At 33.9% G+C, this 25,345-nt stretch overlaps 1 protein-coding gene across 1 annotated transcript; it reads right to left on the bottom strand.

Annotated features, from left to right (window-relative positions):
• Positions 1-8,873: 8,873 nt before the first annotated feature.
• Smp_121930.1 (hypothetical protein) lies at positions 8,874-15,839 on the bottom strand. The gene is made up of 8 exons (XM_018798816.1): positions 15,824-15,839; positions 14,188-14,331; positions 14,088-14,152; positions 13,998-14,048; positions 12,071-12,161; positions 10,696-10,926; positions 10,494-10,541; positions 8,874-9,158 (listed from the first exon to the last, which is right to left on the bottom strand). The coding sequence occupies exons 2-8, from the start codon at positions 14,254-14,256 to the stop codon at positions 8,988-8,990; spliced, it is 726 nt and encodes a 241-aa protein (XP_018650668.1). The 5' UTR covers positions 14,257-14,331; positions 15,824-15,839; the 3' UTR covers positions 8,874-8,987.
• Between the last annotated feature and the right edge of the window lie 9,506 nt (positions 15,840-25,345).

Here is a 25,345-nt window from a genome sequence, read left to right on the forward strand (position 1 = left end):
TTGTTTAAATAAAATAATCATAAAAATAACTGAGAAACTGTTTTTCTTTAAACATACAACAAAATAACATACTAGTCCCAATTAGAAATAGTAGCATTCTGTAATCAATCAAGTGTTCAATAGCCTAGTATTTCAAGTTGTGTATCAATTCGAAAACAAAAAATACTGTTAATTTATGCTGAAAATTTTCTTTTTTTTTGTAAAGAATGTACTTTGTTTACCAGGAATAAACATTTAGAAAAACAATCGATACAGACGTCTAAGTTTATCTTGTTAGATACAAAACAAACAATATTGTCATATTTCAAATGATAGAATCTGTTAGTAATTTGATTACAACAACTTTCCAACTGTATCCAATAGAAAAGGTGAAATTATGTTATGTTATGTTGTCAGGTTTAAAGTATATGTCTGGATGGATACCGCCAACTCATGAAGTAAATGCAACTTACTACTTAATGACCTTGGTAAGTGTTTGAATCGCTCGTTATTGATCTTATGAACTGGATTCCATTGCTTAAAATACATGTGACTATATGGCATTATTAAGTCAGTCTGCTCAGGTTGCACATTTTCCAAGAAAGTCTGATCAGTTACATTAAAAATTGTACGATTCCTACTCTAACAGCTAAAGAACTAATTCCAAGTTTCAGTGACTGGGTGCATCTAGTTAACAAGTTCTAAATAGAAAGAAACTTGCATCCTAGATTTCACTGCTGCCCATTACTAAAAATTTGTTTAAAAACATACCTCATGTTTAGCTCTATTCAGTATTTAACCACTATCCGACTACTTATTTTCTACCTTGCAAATATCGAAGTAAATTTTCAAGTGATTTTAACTAACTATTCTGTATAACAAACGTCTGGTGTATTCATGGGTAATTTTTAAAAACTCACAACCTATCACTAAAGTAAATACTGTGACATTTGAATACAAACATTACAGTGTAAACATTGAAAATTTTAAGCAAAGATGGATAGTGGCTAGTAGTGGAATCCAGAACGCGCGTTTCATCCTATTCAGGACTCGTCAGCTGAATGTACCTGCATCTCAGAGTTGATCTTCACTCTGGGACTCGAACCCAGTATTACTCGCTTCAATCGCCATCGCGTAACCACTCAGCCACTTACTTGTGCAATAGGGTGAAGTTTAAATTCACTTGGTATTGTTTGTTTGAATCTTACCATAAGAGACTGATCAATCGCAGTCCTAAACATCAATGGAAAGATTCAAACAAACAATACCAAGTGATTTGAGAGTTTTAGTGCTAATATGCTCAATAAATCTGAAAATTACTGAATATTTTCTTGGCAACCATCATATTCCTCCTTTTTAATGTATACGTATATAAGCCCACTAACATCTTCTAAAACAATCCATACTTTTTAAGCATTGGTTGACATGTTTACTATAATCACAATTGTACTGTAACATTTATAACTTGAAAGCAAGGTAAGAAATAATAACATGGGAACTGATAGCAAAAGAATTATTTCCAAGACATATTTACAATATTAACTACTCTAGCCCGTCAATCACACGATGCAAGTAAGAAGTAGAAGACGGAAATAAGTATTTATTTTCTAAAGAAATCTTTAACCTTCTCCACTGACACAATGGAACTTTTTCATCGATTGTGTCTTTGTTCAGAAAATCAGAATAATATATAACATAATTTCTAATTCATTTCTTCTTTTTCAGTTTCATAGATGTTGAATAACATGATTATGTATTGTTAATGAAGGACGATGATAAACGACTAAGTAGGTTCACGTAAAATGATTCCTTAATAATACAACAAGGGTTATCAACAGTAAGTTGATCTTCAGAATTATCGACCACGCATTCGTTGTTAATTTCAGCTAAAAACGTTTAAAACACAGTGAACAACGTGAATGAAATCCAATGAGCAGATATGTTTATGCTTACTTATTCGGTATGTAGTATTTGAATCAGTCAACTTTAATGTATGTCATATTGATAAGTTCTATTTACACAGTTCAGGTTGGGAGCTCACGTTTCTATTTTATCAGTACAAGGTTTTGAAGATTGTTGGCTTTTACAGAAATCGCGAAGCGATTTAAGTTACACAAGCACTGAAAATCTGAAGGCACTAGACAGCCGTTGCTTTAGAAATTGCAAAATTATCATGTACTCACTAGTGTTTAGCTTCGAGAGGAAATTCCTAAAGTTCAAGTTTGAAGCCATTACCAGTTCAGTTAAACCGTGTCTGGTGTCAGGAGGGTGCTAACTGAAGACAATAAATGTTCTTACGATATCGTAGGTTGACTGAAGTTAGTAATGTACACCACTGGATTCTGACTCAGTGGTCTAGAGGTTAAGCGATCGCATGTGTGTTCGAAGATCCTGGGTACGATCTTCAATAGCGATGTAGGTACTCACTGATAATGAGTTTCATGCTAGTAGGAAACAGCTTTTGATCGCCCGCAGGTTAACTATCTCGTCGCCGTCACCACCATGACGACATCGTATTTGATAAGATAAAGAATTTAAATGACCGAACTTAGGGTCTAATGATGCAATCATCCCTTGAACCATTTGAGATTTTTATAAGGCCCTATCGATAAATAAAAATCAAGTATTTGAATAATCCTCTTTAGGATCCATCTACTGAGTGGGTATCAATATCTACAATGAGACCGCGATCCATTATCCTTCAGTTCTAACACCAATGAGTTATGGACTGAGCAACTGTTACCTCCTTGGTCTGTCTACTTAATAGTATACAGAAGATAACTTTTATCGATCTAGATTAAGTCCTTGAACAATAGGCTAACTGCTTTAATTTTGAGCTTGGTATGCGTGAGTTCAAAATGAGACTAACTAGGTTAGATAGAGAGACGAAAACAAATAATGGTAGCGTTTTACAAGCATTGAATTATTTGGAATCTCATTCCCTAAAGTAGCTTCCGTTGTTTGTCATAGCTTCTTTATTTCTCTGCTAACACCAATAACAAATTAAGGATTGGTATTGCCTAGTTCAACAGATATGCTATTCAAATTCATTTAGTATTGTTTGTTTGAATCTTCCCATTGATGTTTAGGACTGCAACTGGTCAGTCTCTAATTGGCATATGTGCATACTGTGCGTATTGCCTCGATATAGCCTTAATTCACAAGCATGGTAAGCAAAGATGGATAGTGGCTAGTAGTGGAATCCAGGACGTGGAAAACAAAACCGCACATTCTAAACTTTGCAGTTCAGCAAAAGTATCCTTTTTTGGATTTTGTTCGGTTTGAAGATATTGTATATTATTGACTGATTTCACCTAGGTGATAAGGTGATATAAGAAGAAGAGGTGATAGAAAGTCGAAAGGTTTTCAGTATAAAGTGGTTCAGGCCACATTTTTTCTCAACATAGTGCAATGATTGCCAAAAAACGATGTTCATCCTAGATTTGTTTTTAGTGTAATAATTTGTTCTGCATAACATAGATTCTTATTTTACGTATTATATTGATTCAGTATGGTATTCTTGATATGAACTTTGTTCTGTACGTGATATCTATATACGTTTTGTATTCATTCCATGAATTTTCCGAATATTTAATATTTGCTAACTAATTATTATGTGAATGAGAAGGGGTTTTGTGGAGATTTCAGTATTTTCATAGTCGAAATCGTGAGTCAATTGAAGCTAGATCACCAAGGAAAACTTGGAAGCACTGGACTGCCGTTTCGTCCTATTGTGGGACGTCTCAGCAGTGCGCATCCACGATCTCGTCTGGCGAGATTCGCAAACAGGACCTACCAGTCTCGCGCCAGAGCACTTAATTGATAGACCACTGTGCCGCTATCAGATGGTGTTTATGTTTAACTCCAACCAATCTACGAAGTTAAGCATCCGTTCACCAATTGTCTTCAGTGAGTTGATATCTCACAACAGATGTGGTTTGAACTCCACTGATCACTGCTTCTCACTAGAACTCCAGAATTTACTTCTCGAAGTCAGTCACTAGTGAGCATATGATTATTATCAGAAGGCGTTTTGTGGAGATTTCAGTGTTTTCATAGTTGAAATCATGAGTCAATTGAAGCTAGACCACCATAGAAAACCTTAAAGCACTGGACGGCCGTTTCGTCCTATTGTGGAACTCGTCAGCAGTGTGCACCATTGATCCCACCTCGTGAGGTTCGAACCCAGGACCTATCTTTATTTTTATCATTTATTTGTATTCCTAGTTCGTATCATGAGAATTGTATTGATTTCTTACTTAAAGTATTTATCAGTAGGATCGGGAACACAACTACTGAAAATCAAAAATCACTTAGCAGTCTTTTTATCCTAGTTTAAAGCACTCGTATAATGTTCACCTAATACACAGACAGTATAGAACTACGAACTGTTATATGCCATATTATTGTGGTGTGGGTTACTTTTATCCATAGAAGCAGTATACAACAATGGACAGGCATGGAATGTATTTCAGTAGAAGATCGATAAAGAATAGAAAGGAAATGGAACGCGATTGGTATGAAAATGCATGAACAATGAAATCGGAGACAATGGGCTAATATTTGCAAAAAGAACAGTCAAGTTTGAGACGATGAATTGTTATTTTGCAAATTACCTATTTACAATATGGTTCTCATATTTTACTTGGATATTCTGTAATTTTGTGCTCAAATACATTCGATTGTCCTCAATCGTGTTCATGTTCACTATGTTATGCATGTGTTATTTTCAAGTTCAGTCTGTTATCAAGCTTACCAAGTTCTTTATTTGTTATTACATAATATGTTTGATAATATTCTCACATTGGATTCAGTCTTAAAAGATCAAATTATTGAAAACAATCATTTTCATATTTAATTTGGCGTCATTTAATTGTTTCGAGAAAGTATCCATTACTTACAGATACTTCAATTACTTTTATCTTGATGTTCCGCAATATACTAACATTACTTACTTACTTACTTACTTACGCCTGTTATTCCCAATGGAGCATAGGCCGCCGACCAGCATTCTCCAACCCACATTGTCCTGGGCCTTCTTTTCTAGTTCTATACAGTTTTTATTCATTCTTCTCATGTCTGTCTCCATTTCTCGGCGTAATGTGCTCTTTGGTCTTCCTCTTCTCCTTTTGCCTTCAGGATTCTATGTGAGGGCTTGTCTTGTGACGCAATTAGGTGATTTCCTCAAGGTGTGTCCAATCCACTTCCAACGCTTCTTCCTGATTTCTTCCTCTGCTGGAATCTGGTTTGTTGTCTCCCACAGTAACTTGATGCTGATAGTGTCTGGCCAACGGATCCGAAGTATCTTGCGTAGACAACTGTTAACAAACACCTGTATCTTCTGGATGATAGCTTTCGTAGTTCTCCACATCTGCGCCACATACAGTAGAACTGTCTTGACATTTGTATTGAAAATTCTGATCTTGATGTTGGTTGACAATTGTTTTGAGTTCCAGATGTTCTTCACTTGTAAATATGCTGCTCTTGCCTTGCCGATTCTCGCCCTCACATCTGCATCAGATCCACCGTGTTCATCAATGATGCTGTCCAGATATGTAAAGGTTTCCACATCCTCCAAAGCTTCCAATATACTAACATGGAATACAATTAATATCAAAACTACTGTTATAAGCCTTCCAAACACACTAGCTATTTTATCGTTAATTAGAATGAATCTTTCTTAATGCATAGTTTTGAAATATAATCTTGTTTTGTAGACCAATATATCAAACCTACTTGGTTCACTTCTAAAATTTGTTTAATGATGATCGTATTTTAGTGATTTCTTGTTATTTTATAATGAAAAGACTTATGGGGACTGATTCACTCATTGACAATGTCATAGACTATGAAACTGTGTGACGTGGCTGTGAATCCCATGAAAAACTACAACATTCTGAAGACTGTAATCTTGCCTTAATGATGAGTGCTAACCAACCAAAGACCTAGGTGAAATAGATTTTCCTGCTGACTACTTCCAACCATATAATAAAATGATAATCAGGATATTACTACCGACATATCTTTAACCATAAATAAATGAAAAACAATGGTTGACTATCAAAAAAAAAGATTATTGAAGAGCATGGATTTCGATTTTCATTAAAACGCTTTTCATTTAATCAAAGCTATAATAAGTCTTACCCCTTAATATAGTGTAGAGATTTTCCATTATAAAAAACAAACAAAATAATCACATTTAATTACCATATTAATCGAAATATTGGCAACAAATGAAAAAAAAGCATCAACCAACTATACAATAAAAGATGGAGTATGGTCAAGAAAAGTGTATCCTTATTTCACTTCAAAAGATAACACGGATCATTTCCATTCGATTCCTTTATACAAGAAACAGTAACATAATGGAAAACAAGCAAACAAACAAACAATCGTAGTATTTCATTTAAAAATCTAAAAATATTTTCTAAGAAAAGGAATCAAATCAATACTGATCAAGTTGAATGAAAAAAACAAACAATACTCACATGATGTTCTATCGATAAATAATCAATAAAGGATACAGTATAAGTGAATGAACAGTTTAGGTATGAACTAATCATAATTGAGTAAAGGATTTCTGATTATTAAAATGATGCTGAAAACTTAATGTTTCTTATCGAAGATATCAGTTCTAATGTGTGAGTGCGTACGTGCCCTGTTTGATATATGAACGCCCAATTAGAGAGAAGTGAATTTATTGATCGCCCTATGATACACAAAAGACGTATGAGCAGTCTTGAGTACTTATCAGTCCTGCTTTCTGCTTATATATATATATATATATATATATATATATATATATATATATATATATATTCGCCCATATGGATATAGAACATTAGTCTTATCTAACGTCTATGATAACTTATAGTGACTTTTAAGAGTCTCCAGATTGCTACGGTCATTTTTGCGATGTTCAGTCCTATACAATGATCTGTTTCAGTACACTTAGTTCCAAGGTAATATGTTAAACAAGAACAATCCATTCCAAAGATCATTTATATAATCATTATCCAAAACATAATACAAAATAATTCACTTTAGAATGTCTGCTTGTATCTTCCCATTGTTGTTTAGGACTGCAATTGATCAATCTCTTGTTGGCCCATCTGCATCCTGTACGGACTGCCTCGATATTACCTTAAGTCATAAGCTTTATAAGCAAAGATAGATAGTGGCTAGGATTGGAATCCAGGACGGGCACTTCGTCCTACTTGAGAATCGTGAGCTGAATGTACCTGCATCCCCGAGTTGATGTTCACTCAGGGACTCGAACCAAGTAAAAGAGACTGATCAACTGCAGTCCTAAACATCAATGGGAAGATTCAAACAAACAATACTAAGTGAATTTGAACTTCACCCTATTGCACAAGCAGGTGGCTATAAGGACTCAGTAGCTGAGTGGATAACGCGATGGCGTTTGAAGTGAACGGTACTGGGTTCGATTCCCAGAGTGAAGATCAACTCTGAGATGCAGGTACATCCAGCTGACGAGTCCCATAAAAGACGAAGCATGTGTCCTTGATTCCACTGCTATCGGCTATCCATCTTTGCTTATAATACAGATTAGTATGCATATTTATAAAGAAAGGTTCGTTAAGTTCACTGGAATGTAGTAATCAGATAGATTCAGAGTTTGTGGTGTATGTTACTTATGCTAACAGATATAAGTAAAAGTGAAATGCCTGATAGTAAAAGGTTGAGAAGATCGAATTGAATAGAATAGGAATGTAAACAATGAGTAACTGTAATAACAACATAAATGAAGGGACGATTAAGTTTATAAGAGACGATTTAATGGAAGATGTACAAAATGAAGTATTTAATGTATGGTTTTCGAATTTTATGAAGACATTCTGTAATTTTTAATTAACTAATAAAGTGGTCTTCCCCAGTTGAATGTTCGTTCACTACAAGTGTAAAATGCACCTCCACTTTAGTTCTGTCACGGAGTCTGAAGTCTTGAGTAGTATACAGAAGACACTGAATATTATAGTTTATTGAATGTATACTGGAACTGAATAGAGTGTCGTAATTTACCATGATAACGGTAGTAAAGTTTTTGGTAGCCTTATTTACAGTCTGATGATATCAAGCTAAAGCCAATGTAGTAAAGGTTTGTGCGTTTATACTACATATCAGTTGAAATAATGCTTCCAAGAACTTCTCACAACTAATAGTACTACTAACAACAGTAATAATAATACTGACAGTCCACTCTTAACTTATTGAAATTCTTCAAAATGACTTCTCCACCTCGGATGAAGGTAACTCAAGTTAGTCTTCTCCACTTGTAGACAGAATATAGATATATATATTTTGGTTTGATTAATCCTTGGGAGAATGATGATACATAATAATCTAATCTAAGTCAATCAACTTCGAAATATCATGAATTAAGAAAAGCCGTTGTAATCTTATTCAGTATCTAATCTTTAATACTCCAGTTTTCAACCAGTTTTTTTTGTCTAAATTACATATAATTAGGTATAATGATATTGGAAGGGGTTTGTGGAGATTTAGTACTTTCATAGTTGAAAGCATGACAATGACATTAATTTGTAATTTGGGCATATGTAATCTACTTACAATTAGGTTTTTGAAAAAAAGAAACCTGAAATTATTCAACCCAATCTTTTGTAACCTATAGTCTATTCATCTATATATAATCTAAACTTTCTAATTAAATATATCCTAATAAAGAGTAAGTTCATTACGGTGATGTTGGATTAAATGATGACTGAAATCAAGCCAATTTATTCTTCTAAATGTTTTATGTTCCAACCAATAGCACTAAATTTCAGCTAAATACGTATAGTCTATATGATACTTGACGACGCCTTTCACCATCGAAAGTCTGAATGATAGAACACAAGGGTTTATGTTTGTTTACTTTAATGAATCTTGGTTGTGAAAACATGTAAGTCATGCGGTTATGATAAATAAGTATCAAATTAGATTATATATATATATATATATATATATATATGCTTTTAACGATACATTCACAGAAGTTTATTTTTGATTAATCCCTCAATGAAATGAACTTCTACACTGCTAGTAACAAAAAATCCCAATAGCGTAGTGAATAAAGTTAATGCTGCTATACAGTAATCCGGATTGAAAGTATAGCTGAGATTTGTGCCAAATGTAAGCTGTCCAAAACCAATAGCAAGCTGAAAAAAGAATGTAAAACGAAAGATTATAATTGATCTGATTAATGTAAAACATGTAAAGTACGGAAGTAGAAACAAACGACTAAGTAATAAGCTTATTAAAACAACCTTCGACCAAGGTAATAGGACGTCTAGTTCAGAAAGAAATGAATTACAATACATCAGATTTTTCGATGCTGAGATTCTTCATACCGCTGAATTCATCATATAAAACATCAAGACTAAATGAAGAAACTTAACAACAAATAATACAAGTAGTAGTGTCCTTGGGTTGATGTAAGGAAAACTGCTTACGACTAAAGGCGTAAAAACGGAAGGCTCTACGTAAACAGAAAACGAGGAAGAATACAATCATGATCCCTCTTAAGAAGGAAGGCACCACAATAGTCATAAGTGAAAGGACGACATTTTGAACGATAAGAGGTTACTCATAAACGATAATGTATACCAACAAATGGAAACTAATTCCATCCAAAGCTAGATGGCCATATCTATCGTACTCTAAAAAAGAATAATCAAAGATAAATGACTGACAAGCTAAGGAAATCGAATGGACTCCTTATTTCTCAATATTATGTTTGATCGAAATTAAACGGGCCGAATATTACAAAAAGTCATTACACTTTCAAGGATATATAGTACCTTAGCAGAAATGTTAAACTACGCTTATCAGAAAACCTCAAAGTTCTTTAATTTGTAAGTATCGTGTGGTAACCTATAAACCCTGATGAACAATAGTTTTTATAGAATTTTAGATCAACAGAGCAAGTTGTTAGTCACTGTGGAGAAATTCTGAACGCCAATTCTTTTTAAGGAGTGCGAGACTGAAGTTACTTAGAAAAACAATGAAAGTTTCAGAATTAAACAATCCAGTTCAGAGATCAAACACCTCAAACTTGTAAAACTGTGATATAAGGAACATTACATGAACATATTTTCTGAAAGATCAGTGTTCTAACTTGTCATTGAAGCGAGTGTGTCGCAATAAAAACCAATGAATACCCAGTAATCATAATTTGTTTAAATGCATATCGGAATGCTTAGGATATTCCGGCAAATAGACAGCATTTACTAAACACTTTCAGAGACCTTCAACCATCCATCATGAAACGAGTACAAACAAGATACTTGATTTATACTAGCTCATCACAAACGCACTAGACACCAGATACAACTCCAGAAATACAATTTCTTCAAATAGATATAACTATCAATCATACTACATAGTTGTCACTTTTATAGTCAATATGATATAAGTAAATGAACAACTTATTACTCTCACTCATGACTTGTATCGTTTTAAGTCAATTTGCAAAATATAGACTAGAAACTCACGGGAATCAATATGGCCAGTACCCCGGCCACAAAGACAGCCAAAGCTATCTGTGAAACATAAAATACAATGAAATCAGTTATTGTGAAATATCATATTACAGTAGTTTGTGATCAATTAATGAGTATGTGTAAAAGTCTGAGCTGAAATATGTAAGTAATGACCCAGATTAATAAATTCTTCTTCGGATTTAGAATGACTCACCTTTTTATGATCCGCTATCATCAGACCGGTAAATACCACCGTAGTTATGAAAAGTTCAGCAGCACAGTAAATGATTAATGCACTTGTATGTTCACTTAAGTCGGTCTTTATAACCATACCTATCGGAACCAAAATCGAAAGCAACACGAATGCAATAGCCCATGCTCCGACTTTTACTAGAACACACGCATTGATGACAGAGTATCCTTGAGCTACAGAAATACACGCTCCCTATGTAGAAATTAAAAAGCGTCTGTTAGATATTTGCCAGAAGGTGTATGGGATAGTTACAAAATGTATGTTTCAAATTGATAAGGGTACATTTCTGACATTGGCTAGCACACACAAATCCACGCAGTGCTGTCTTGTGCAGAACCGTGTTGACTAGATAATTCAATGATATAGGCTTGATGAAATGTTTTGATTATTATTGAAGTAAATATTGTATTTTAGTCCTCTGAATTATCTAGACTTGAACTAATCAGCGAAACATCATAAATTCTAATTGCTGCTCATTGGGGCATCATAAATATATCAATATCGAATAATTTATGCACACAACTATCTACGTGAGTTGTTACCAACCCATGTAAAGCTGAGCTCACAATATATATCAAAATGCTGAAATCATCTGGCTTTGATTATCTTTAGTAAAGAATAAAGAGAGTTCTGCAAGAATATCTTCTTTTAACTGTTAGTTTACCAGTAATAAATCAGCGAAATTATTTAGATTGACACCTGCTATGTCTGGAGCGTTCATTCCTTTATTACTACATACCTTTGGTTAATTGTATTAGAGTAAAGGAGTTGACTGTATAGTAGATGTACTGTGGTAGAATGATATAATAAAACTGGTTATTTCTCAGGGGTTTATAGACAACCAGAGACACATTAAGTCCCATGTTATTTTAAAAACTTTGTAGATTTACACATGCACTAAAGTGCTCTTGAATTCTGTTTCGTCTTTATTTTAGTTGCACTTTGAATACACTATAGCTAAACTCAACACATATTTGCAATCAACAAATACTTCGATTGACAAACAGTCATCAATTTTGTAAGAAATAGTTTCATTCTTCAAACAGAAATTTCATCGCTTTATGAAAGTTGCCGCTGATCATGATGAAGTCAACGCCGATGTTACAGAATAGTATGTGATGAGTTTATGATTGCCCAACCATATTTCCCTGACCATTTAAATGCCTGTTAGCTGATCTAGTAACACCTACAAAGGGTCAGTAGACGGATATGTACATCCAATCAATATGCACTGGTTTCTGTTAGTGAATGTGATTCAAGATTACAGTCATATCGGTCGGAAAGATATAATTATTATAAGTAATAAATGATTATCAGTGAAATAATGGTTTCTCACGTATAAAATTAACATTATTATATTCAGGGGATATGTTTCTCTCATCTTTCGTAAAATAACCAACATCATTCCTAGAAAAGTACCAATGATGCTGAAAAAACAACATTATAATTAATATGTATTTCTTGTTATTTGTGTATATTTTATAACTTAGTGAGTAGAACACCCGAATACTTCATAACAATCTTAGGAATATGTAAGTAGACTGACTTGATTTGAAAGATATAGATAATAATGAACAACGTTGTATAATTAATGTGATCAAAGATGTATAGTGACTAGCGATAGAATCCAGGACGCACGTTTCATTCTATTTGTGACTCGTCAGCCGGATGTATCTGCATCACCGCACTGCACAAGCAAGTGGAAAACGCGATGGCGTTTGAAGCGAGTTCGAGTCCCAGAATGAACATCAACTCTGAGATGCAGATACATCCAACTCACGAGTCCCAAATAGGACGAAACGCGCGTCCCAGATCCCACTGCTAGCCACTATCCATCTTTGCTTATAATGCTTGTGAATTAAGGCTATATGGAGGCAATACGCACAGTATGCACATATGCCAACAAGAGACTGATCAATTGCAGTCCTAAACATCAATGGGAAGATTCAAACAAACAATACTAGGTGAATTCAAATGATGTGATCGTTAATAAAGAAACATTCTTAACTCTTAGTTCTAAATCAGTGTTGTTAGCTAGAACACAAAAAAACTTTGTCGTCCGCCTATGGATCTTGCCAGTAGTATGCATCCCGTAACATTGGATCTAACTCAGGATCTACGGTAATGTTTAAAATTCTTCTATCGTCAAATAGACGAGTACAGTAACGCGTTCTTAATGATGGTGATATGTTTCATATTTAATCTGATGGATGACATATATATATATATATATATAATTATGCCTTGTTCGGAGTGGCTTGTTCATTTCGCTTGTTCATTTCGGAGTAATCTTCAACAAATACTCAGAAAAACTGATTATTCTTTGTTGAAAAGGATTCGGTGGGATAGTATACAGTTTACTATTGAAATCTTGAACCGTAAATCATACTAGTCAAGTGGAATACTCAGTAAATAATTTACTTACTTATAAATTATCATTTTAAGTCAGGAGAAATGTATGGAAACGGTGATATTTTTTCTAATTATAAATTTTTTGCTCTGATAAGTTGAATTTTCTTTTCTCATATTTCGCGTCTAGCTGGAACGAATGATCTTAAGAGTAGCCGTCTTATTTGCCGTTAAGTCGTGCCCAATCAGTACCTATTCAACATAACTTCATGCATGAAACATGGGAAGCTTGAAATTTTAACTGATGATGGGTAGACCATCACTTGATACTTCTTTTCCTTTGATATATAAACTATTTTGTAACAAGAATCTTGTTACAAGTTTAAAGACACTACTTGTAAAGCTAATTTAAGGTGTGAACGAATATAATGTAATATGATACTCTGGTCATCTATTAAACTGTTACTAAGACAAACAAAAGATTGAGTCGCTTTATGCAGATTAGTGATGTAACATATATACTAGTGGCATATAGATTATGTCAAACTTAAATATGTACATATACATATCTGAAGGGGTTTTTGTGGATATTTCAGTAATTTTATAGTTAAAATCATGAGCCAATTGAAGCTAGACCACCATGGAAAACCTGGAAGCACTGGAAGACCGTTTCGTCTTATTGTGGGACTCCTCAGCCGTACGCATCCACGATCCCGTCTCGGGCGCGAGCGCTTAATCTCTAGATAACTGCTGAAAGGACAACTAACAACACTTTAAAATGTATTGAAGCCTATCTGAATGATGTAATGTAGAGTTAGCTTACCTAGTATTGCAAATTATTGTAATATTATGTTTATTTATAATGAAACGATGAATAAATATAAGCACATTATGTAAGTATAAATTGAACATACGTGAATGCGACTGTGAAAATTGTTACACATTCATTCGTTTTAAAATTTTTACTTCTGGTGAATGAAAGTTCTGATCATCATCTAACTTACAGTACGGATAGGATTAGTGTAACAGTGATTGATACAACTGATAGCGCGCTAGTAAGTATCAATACCTGAAATTCAATGATAATCTCAACTGAAAACAAACCATCGCAGTATATGATGGTTTGGGTTGTCGGACATTCCACTGAAATATATGCTTTATTCTGAAGCCCATATTGCGGCACAATATCAATGGTGCTTATTGACGATCTTAATTTAGATTTATTGACTGAATGACATGTCCATGTTTCTACAATATATATAATATAGCAGAAATTAGACATAACAGCGAAATAAAAGTTCACGTATGGAATAAATTTTAATGTAAATAACAATATAGGGTTGTGGAGATTTTTAAGTTTTGATTGATACCATGAATCGACTAATGATAGGCCACCACTGAAAACATAGAAGCACTGGACGGCCGTTTTGTCCTAGAATTGTGCTCTTCAGAAGTGCGCATCCACGATAAATCTTAAATCAATTAGTGTTTTAAACGTTTACATAATGGTATTGGTAATAAGCTAACACAAGCTTCCTAAAGAGTATCAGTAGATGTGATAAATGTAGTAATTCGTTTCTATTTATCAATGTGTTGACTGTAACAATTAATCGGTAAAATATCCCATAAGGACTCTCCAAACTGAATCGAGAACATGACATTGACGTTTACGCATTGAATTAAGATATCCTTGTTTAGTGCTGATGACATTCAAAATGGTAATGTTGAGCCTACCAAACGGTTAATCTTCCCTCTGTAGATTGTATATAAGCATAATAAGCCATAGCACTTAATCGTAAGACTAAAATCATTCTATTGACATTATATTTTACGGAAGAATTATTCAGATAGTATAGCGAGAATTTTTGCTCGAAGTCTGTTCGTCTGTATGGTAGGAAAGGACATGTGAACCTTATAAATTACTTTGAACAAACAAAGCTAATCACCACGATTGATCATTAGTTTATTGTGTACACAGGTCAAATCACATACTCATGTTTGCTGAAATATTATCCAGAACCTTGAAATACTGAAGAGATGTTTCGTTGAAATCCGCAAAAGTATGCATCTACAACTCTACTGAGAATCAAACTTTCGAATGTCTACGTAATACCTTGAGTACTTCACTCGTTAACCAGTGAACTGATATTCAGTAGTTTCCCATTGTAGCTTTATTCCGATTGTGATATTGCACAATTATTTTACAGCGATAGTAATCATAAATACTCTGAAGAATCTCTGTAATTCATCTAAAAGTCATTTCCAAATGAACATGCGGTTATTATACAGTTAATTGGATTATAAAAACTAGTTCACTGTAAAAAGAGTCTTCATCAATAACCGAGATCCGACAGTAGACAATTCATCACACTAACGTTCTGTTTTTGACTAAGAAGTTGTAATTCAACATAAAAAATAATCAGAAGGGGTTTTGTGGAGATTTCAGTATATTCATAGTTGAAAGCATGAGTTAATTGAAGCTAGACCATCAATGAAAACCATCAGGCGTCGGCTCACTGGTCTATCGGTTAATTGCTCTGGCACGAGACAGGTAGGTCCTGGGTTCGAATCTCGTGAGGCGAGATCGTGGATGCGCATTACTGAGGAGTCCCATAATAGGACGAAACGGCTTTCCAGTGCTTCCAGGTTTTCCTTTTTTGGTCTATCTTCAATCGACTCATGCTTTCAACTATGAAGATAAAAAATAGTATTTAAAAAATGTTCATAGAATGTCACCAACCGTATTGAAATATTCCGACTACGTTTTGAAATAACGTTATACGTTACAGTGTTATTATACAAATAATTGGAACCAATACCAATCATACAACTGTTTACTATACACTGATAATTCGTTTGATCTATGAAATTTGTAGATGGACTTTGAGTCAAGGTACAATAAATGAATAGATTTTTGAGAAAAAATAACAATAGTGTATACACTCAAACTATGTAACTAAATGGTTAAGTATCATCTTATCATTTGTATTCAATCTTATTCAATACTATGAATTCAATTTGGATGTAGTTGAAATATGATAAACATCATTCAGTGTTATTTCAAATTGGGTGATTTATTAGTGTTTAAGTAGTATGATTCTTCAATATTGATTGTCATGAATTTTTTTATATAGTTGATCATATAGTTGGATCACTGAGCCGGCCGGCATCCAATGGTGTTAATTTCTAACTTCAACCAATCCAAGGAATTGATCAACCATCCATCATTGTCTTCAGTGAGCTGATATCTTACAGTAGTCTAGAGGTTAAGCGCTCACGCGCGAGACTGATAAGTTCTGGGTTCGAGTCTTGGGAGTCGGGGTCGTGGATGAGCACTGCCGGGGAGTCCCACAATAGTACGAAACTGCCATCCAGTGCTTTTAGGTTTTCAATGGCGTTCTAGCTTCCATTGACTCATGATTTCCACTATTTTACACTGATTATTTTATCTAAATAGCAAGTGATATTTGATTTTAAACAAATAAGACAAACAATCAATCATATGGTCACTATCATTCATAATCTGTTAAAAGTCATCCATTAAAATGTAAACCAATTTATATGCAAATTATTTCATCAGTTGAACATTGAATGAATGAATGTTGATGATGATGATGATGGAAACGATACAAACCAAATATCTTTTTTTTGAAAATTTTTTTCCCCTTTTTTTCTCCCCTTTTTATTTTTAGATGAAATGACAAATTCAAATAAAGTATTGTATGTAATCACAATGGATTTTATTTTGTTGATAGTTAAACATTCATGGAGAATATTGTTTGCCTATTTGTTGTTGTTGAGTTTACTACGATTTCTGAGTGGTGATGATGATGATGATTATTTATCATCATTTTACTTTTAGCTAAGTTTTCTAAACTCTAGAATTTATTTTCACTTGGTGTTGTATACCTGTATCTTCACATTGTTACATAGGACTTCAGTGAGGACTGCCTCGATATTGCCTGAAGTTATAAGCTTTATAAGCAAAGACGGTTAGTGGCTAACAGTGGAATTCAAGACGCGCGTTTCGTCTTATTTGGGACACGTCAGCTGGTGTACCTGCATCTGAGATTTGATGTGTCACTTTGAGACTCGAACCCAGTATCGTTCTCTTCAATCGCCATCGCGTTTCCCACTTAGCTACTGAGTCCTGATAGTCACTTGCTTATGCAATGGGGTGAAGTTTGAATTCACTTAGTATTGTTTGTTTGAATCTTCCCATCGATTTGTTAGGACTGCAACTGGTCAGTCTCTAATTGGCATATGTGCATACTGTGCGTATCGCTTCGATATAGCCTTAGTTCACAAGCATGGTAAGCAAAGATGGTTAGTGGCTAGCAGTGGAATCCAGGATGCACGTTTCGTCCTATTTGGGACTGGTCAGCTGGATGTACCTGCATCTGAGATTTGATGTTCACTCTGGAACTCGAACCCAGTACTTTCAACACCATGCTTGTTCATCTACTTAGTGTTAATTGAATTCTATATATCAAGTTTCAATGTAGACACTAGTGTAAGGGACTCAATTTCAGGTGCACCATCAGATGTTTAATGTGATCTTCCGGAAACACTATAGAGTGCTAACTAGTACAAAAGTTTAGTACAAAGTTTCCTGCTATAAATAAATGAACGTGTTTTCTATTAGATCCATATAAATAATTGGTTCAAAAGTTAATTTTTTTAGGTTAAATCGGGTTAATGAAACAAACAAAAATATTAGATTTGAATAATTAAAAGAATCGTAGGACTCTTTTAAAGATTTCAGTCATTGTAATAACCATTATCGAGTTTATTAAATATTAAGAATACAATATTCTGTAAATCAATAATATCAGTCACGCTAAGTATATTACATAGAATATTAATTACTGAGGAGTCCCACAATAAGACGAGACGGCCGTCAAACAGTGCTTCCAAATTTTCCATAGTGATCTAGCTTCACTCATGATCTCAACTATTGAAATTACTTATTATTTTTTAGATAGAATTTGACTAATGGTTTATTGAAGTAATACCGGCAATAAAGTTCACTTTTTACAACGATTCAAAAATGTTCTGAAAAACTAAAAAAACAGACAAATGGTCACTTTTATAATTCTTGTGGTTTCACATGAAATAGTACATAGTATAGTGTTATAATTTTCAATGCAAGCATTTCTTAACGTTTGATAGGGATAGTAAGATACCTAAGAATGTGTAAGAAGCTTTATGCCTAATACTCAGAGAATGTGTGCATAAACTAAGTATGTACATGGTACTGCAATAATACAGGGAAAAATATGTGAGAAGTGTGACCTTAAGTTAGGGAATAATATGTTTATTTATAATGATCTACCCAAACTTGGATTTCTCACCACCATATGGTCTTGAAAAGAAAAAATGGTTTTCCTATCGAATATATAATCAGAAGGGGTTTTGTGGAGATCCTGGGTTCGAATCTCGCGAGGCGAGGTCGTGAGTGCGCACTACTGAAGAGTCCGACAATAGGACGAAACGGCCGTCAAGCAGTGCTTCCAGGTTTTCCTTGGTGGTCTAGCTTCAATTGACTCACGCTTTCAATTATGATAATATACAATCCTCAAACGTGTAATTTTTTGTCAGAAATAGTTAATCTTGATAACATATTTTATCACTAATCAATAATAACATACTTTTGTAGTAATTGAGTCGATCAAACCCATCGTTTGGTGACAAAAAAGAAGTACAAATGCTTTTTTCATATAAATGTAACAAAAATCTCATTTGAACTGTGGAATTGGAAATGGATTTTGAAATTAATTAACACCAGACTAAGAATCATTCAGAGTCATAGATTCCTGGACGAATATGTACATTCCATTCTGTTGTATCCCGAAGAGAATTGTGAATGGTAGCTTTTGAGAACTATTTATTGACCAATGTAATATGTATATTTCCTATTGTATAATCGTTAAGTAACTGACCTAATCGTATTCGTGTTCCTCTTATCATAAGCTTTATTTTGACATATGAACTATTATTATACGATTCTTGAGTTATCATCAGTCTATTGATTACTTTCCACCTTTTCACAGCCACATTTGGCCAAATCTTGTATAAATGTTATTTTCTATTTTATGGTACGATATGGTCTGTTTGGTTGGTGTATAAACCTAGTATGTTTGTTACTAATGATTCATATTGTAGAGGCTGTTATTGGTGTTCTGGACTTAACCGGCTGGGCTAGGTAGAAAGCAGGACCGATTAGTACTCAAGACTGCTCATACGATTTTGTGTATCATTGGGCGATCAATAAATTCACTGCTCTCTTATTGGCGGTCTTATAACGTTCATATACTAATTACAGGGCACGCACGCACCCACATGTTATAACACATTCTTAGATAACATCAAGAAACATAACTTCATTCAAATTCATGTATGGGCTGTCGACATACATTCACTTCTGTCTACGTATAATAGTAATCTTAAAGAAATGTAGTGTCACAAACCGTGAGTGAAATCTTACTCGTTACAACAATAAAAAGAAATAAAGTTTCTTACCTTCATCATGGATTTCTAGTATGCATAAGCCAACAGTCCCAAATTTGGATCAAATAACTACTAAAATGTTTCTCCTGAGTAATATATTTCTTCAATAAAAATAGTTATTCCGCATACGATAGAAAATCATGTTGAGCAATCTATACAAACCATTTCAATCCCATAAGAACCAACCGATTCCCAATAATTTCGTGTTCGTAGAATAATTCCAAACACTTAAATACGATATCATGACCGACAGAGTTCAACCGTTATCAATGAAATTACCTAATGTTTGTCTCTTTATCTTTTAAAAATGGATTGAATTTGGAAAAACTAACTACTAAATTGCTATTCAGTAGTATTTGACAAAGGTATTTTAGAATTCCATGAATCTCTGTCAACCACACAATCACTCAAGTACATCAATAAATATGTCTACGTATTATCCTCCACCCCTGAAGCGAAAATGGATGAACATTCATAATTACATAACTCACAAATACCTTTGTTAATCGTATAAATTACACGGTATCAAAAATCTCATTGATACACAGCTAGGAAAATCTTTATTCCATTATTTACTAAAGCAAACAGGAAACTTGATTTTATCTCTAAACATCTTTTGATATATGACTAATATACTATTCTGTATTGTTTTAATCTGTACCAAAGATGTTTACATGTGGTTTGTTGCTGTCTGAACCGGAAATACTGTTTGCTGTATTCTTTTTCTTATAAAAAAACATGAAGTTTCATTTAATCCATCGGAGGAAAACACAAATAGGAAAATAAAATATGAGTTTATGATTCTGTTTCGCATATATTCAGAATAATAATTGATCTATCTACGTAGTAGTATATGAGTTCTGACTAAATTGCTACGACAAAGAGTTATATGGCAAATTTAATCATATTCGCTATACGGTTATCAGCATAATTCCAGGTACACCTTTTCTCATGTTTAGGACCCTTCATCTTGATGTAATTGTGTCCCGATATTGATGTTTTCAATAAGATTCAAAATCATTATCTTATGCTTCGCACGCCCACGCGTTAATCACTGAGCTACTGTATCCAGATACATAAAGCTGAGGAGTCCTATGTAGAAAAAAATCCATGTTCTGGATCCCTCTGCCAACCAGAGGCCAAATATAATAAAATCCGTGTTGAATACAATTTGTTACACTGAAATAACTTAAATTGTTTATTATGGCTCATTAAATTTATGATTAGTAACTCTACGGTGTCTGTACCACCCATAAGGAACCCTACTATTTTACATTCAATCTTGTTTAACGTCAACGGTGATAAGTGGTATCAATGTAGTGATAAGGAGTGTCTTGAATTGAGACATAATTCTAAAAACACCAAGTTGAATTACTTTTACACGATAAATGAATTTCGCTAACATGACTTTTCCTTACGTTTTAACTGATGTTGAGGTAAGCAAACTCATTTGTCATTACTGTAAAAGATCGTGTAAGGATTGTTATATTGCATAATCTACTTGACGTTAGTTACACACCAGTGATATTGAAAAACAGTTCCACAATATCACTGATTGATTGAAGTTAAACATGAAAACCGCTGGATGCTGTACTCAGCATATTAACTTGAAATTACGTAACAAACTTAAGAGTAATAACAATGAAAGTTGAAGAACTTGATCATTGTGTGCCTATTTTACAGGTATTTGTTTCTTTCTTATATTCATCAGGTGAGTAGTCAACCATATATTTTCGCATTAACCATTATACCCATTCTTATAACCTGTTTTAAAATTGCGTAACTTTGATATTTTGATCACCTTTTAATGTTTTTGTTACTAACGCAACCAATTTCTATTTTATGACAGACTAATATTTGCTTAAATTAATTATGAGAACAATTAAATAGCGTTAGCGAATGACGTTATCTAAAACTTTTCCCCATTGAATCATCTTTTTTAACTGTAAAACTCTACAAATCTTTACAGAAATTGTGAAAGTTGATGATCGTTTATTCAATTAATTAAAGAGATTTATAATGAATACTGAACTGATAGAGCATATAATGGAGAGAAACTAGTATTTCTCCATAGGGAATCTCCAGAACTGTTGACGTTTTCATGCTTCAATAGTTGAGATCACGAGTCAATTGAAGTTAGCCCACCATGGGAAACCGAAAAGCACTGGACGGCCAACTCGTCCTATTGTTCACTTCTAGTTTTATGTATTTATTAATTTAAACGCATAAATATTAGTACAAAGGGGCACCAGATATATATGCGCCACACAAATCTCATTCAATTTTTGTGAGGGCTGTGATACTACCCAGGTGCCCAAACTGAAGCAGGTGGTTTGCTTAGGGGGCCACATGCCGAGCCTTTGACCTAAAAGTCTGATCCACAAGGCAGTGGAGCATCGTGAGGAGATGCAGTCCCATGGTAGCCGGTAACCAACGATTGATTCATACACCATTTGTTCCCTCAGGATACTGGAGCCCATGTGCACCATTAGTTTGGAATGAGGGTTTGCCAACTCACCTAGGTGGACGCGCCGTGTTCAGTAACCCGGTTGGAGCGCCGGACGTTCGCTTTCCGTCCTCTTAATTTCGTAAAGATCACCTCCGTCACGAGAAGGCAACGAGTAGGACTTCTCTGACGTAGACTATATATGCGTGACCATGTGAGAGCATTTCGAGAGGGGGGGGCTACTACTTGTCTGGTAAATGTTATTCATGAGACATGCAAATCCGCTACACTACTTGTATCCCATCATTTACTTGAACATTGAGATAATGTAAAATATTTATGAAGTTAGTAAGAATCAGTATCTCATCGTTTGTTATTGAAAGGTTGAGTTACGTACGACAAAAGTGATATCCTTCGGTCGTATCCACATACACTCAACAAGCTTGGCGAATCCGTGTCAGGATTTAACTAGAGAACTAATAAAATCCAAGAGATATTACAAAACTATTACTTTGAAACACTTCCACATGGATCGTACTTGTAATCTATGATAAACAGAAAATTTTTAAAAAAAGAAATGAAAACACTCCTACGCTTTTACATTTAACTACAAAAGCTTTCTATCGTTTATTTCTAATGGAAATCTTTAAAAAAAACCCGAATTATAATACGGGATCACTTGTTCATGTACATGTCAAAAACGTTCATGTTATCATTTAACGGATGTGAATAAGACAAGAGAATAATAATAAAAGAAATATGAAACTGATTGTTTGTCTCTTTTGGTTTTCTATTCAGCTCACTCACTTGGATACAAAACAAATATACATATATACATAAATACACACACAATAAACACTTACAAAACAATCCTCAGTACTTGATAGAATTTCATTTCGACTATAGTTACTTGTCATATTCAGATGAAGGAACCATCGAAAAGATCTACACTTATGCTTTTTTTACTCTTCTATATTATTGGGTTATATTGTTCATGTAAGTGAAAATAGCATATCAAAGATTATTTAATCAAATAATCTACGAAATATGACCATTAACTGAGTTCTAATACCTCTTACAACTGTAATTTGTACTAGGTTCTCGTATGCTTCAACACCCTTCATTTAATTTAGTACTCATAAAAAGCTGAAACTGCCAGCTTTCAAACATTGAGTAACAAATATATAAGAATAACAGGTACTTATATCTATCTATTGTGTAACATTTCCGTTTGTAACTCCTATACACAAGTGATAGTTGAATGTTGTTTCAGGAAAAGATTATTCACCAGTAAGCGATCAGGTAATTGTATAAGTCTCAGTCCCACAAGAAGTCAACAGACCCTCGGAAAGATCAATAGTAAATTCTCTTACTGAGAAACTAGGTGACACAGGATCAAATCCACCAGAAAGCACTAATTCGTTTTAGATTAAAGGTATACCTTGCCGATGAGTCCCGAATATCACTAAACCTAGGTTCAGAAATCCCTGACGAATATAGCCAGTAAATAGATGGATTGTGGTTGGTAGTTGAACCCAGAACTCATGTTTTATATTGTCGAGACGCGTTAGCTGTATGTACCTACAGCCTAGAGTTAATGTGCGAACAAGGACATGAATCCGATAATGTTTTACTCAAAGCGCCTAACTCATTATCTATTAAACTACTGGTTTCACATAGTCACTTTGGACATAGAATGTGAAAGATACTGGGTTTGAGTACCTGAGTGGACATCAACAATGGGACTTAGGTACATCTAGCTGATGGGCCTCAGATAAGACGATATCCGAATCCTGGGTTCCATTTCTAACCATTATCCTTCTATACTTCAGAGTTTGTATGGCTATATCAAGCCTATCCCCAAACGGCCTACTCACATATTCAAAGAAGACTTATCAAACTCCAGCCCTTATATCAACAAAAAAAAGATAACTCAAACACATTTTAATAAGGATATGAAGTACCCTTATTTTTGCTTAGAACATAAACTTTCTTCTATATGTGCACTGATCTGATCATGCATAAAATTCAAGAAACCTAACACATGTTTATTGTCACAAATCTTCAAGTTTTCTTAAATTTGTTTTAATCGATTGATTATATCTATCGACCTGATATGCTTGATGCTAATTAAGATTTTCTCGGTAACAAATGAAGGTCAATGACACAGTGACACGATAGGCTATTCTATTCCGTTGTCCAAGGCCCCGCTAACTAGAGTGAGAAGCCGAAGACGAAGTAGGGGAAAATATATTCCGTAAGCAGACGAAGTACAAGCAATCGCAATAGGAAAAAATCAAACGTATATATATATATATATATATATATATATATATATATATATATATAAAGTATAAAGTTGTCCTTGGAAAGCATTACAAAATGGCACACTAAAAAGATCCAACGGACCAATAGCATTTAAGATATTTGCAAGTGGGAAATACGACTAAAAAGTGAAAGGAGCACTTTTGTCTCGAAAACAAGGAAATTCAAATTTTCAAAATAAAATTACAAAAATGAGTCATTTACCATGTAAGTTCTGGGAATTTAACATTCCCAACACAACCAAGTAACTTATACCTTGTCATAAAAGTTTAACAGCTTATCATGAGTCTAATTACCCCGGAAATTGAAGTAATGCAACCATAATGCTTTCTGTATCTTTGTCTATGGTTCTTTGGAAAAGCAATAATTAAACACTAGGCAATTTATACATCACATATACTTCAGTGATGAAAAGAAAATTCATAACGTTGGGACTGATTGTAAATATTTACGAATGAATATGAATGATAACTGATCACTGAATGAACATTCCTTACAAAAGTAAAATGCTTATGAAACTAGAAACATGTTCCAATTCTTAATTTATCGTAGTTAGAATTCATTACCATACTCAATTATGTAATATTATTATGAGCATTTTCATTAGTAACCCAGACATTCATACAATCTCAGTTCTGTGATCAAATGAAGCTACTTTGTTTGATTAAACCTTATGATTGTATCTTATTTGAAAGCTGCCTTGATACTAATAGATTCATTAATTAACTTTTGTTAAGCCTAGAAAGAATACTTATCGGGTTACTGATTGTATGTACACCGATTTCTATCCCTTTGTAACAAATGAGTTCTTGTCTCTAATCGAACGATAGTCTGTTGTTAATAGTCTCACACTTAATCCTTCTAAATGTCAAACTTTTGATTTTAGCTTGAGACATGAACAGTAAATAAAAAAAATCCTGTTGGAATCTCATAAAGTTTATACTATTGGAGATTCTGTAATAAAAACTAAGTCGAATTTCA

Source organism: Schistosoma mansoni, chromosome 3 (genome assembly GCF_000237925.1).
Source record: "Schistosoma mansoni strain Puerto Rico chromosome 3, complete genome".
In the NCBI taxonomy this organism is placed as follows: Eukaryota; Metazoa; Platyhelminthes; class Trematoda; order Strigeidida; family Schistosomatidae; genus Schistosoma; species Schistosoma mansoni.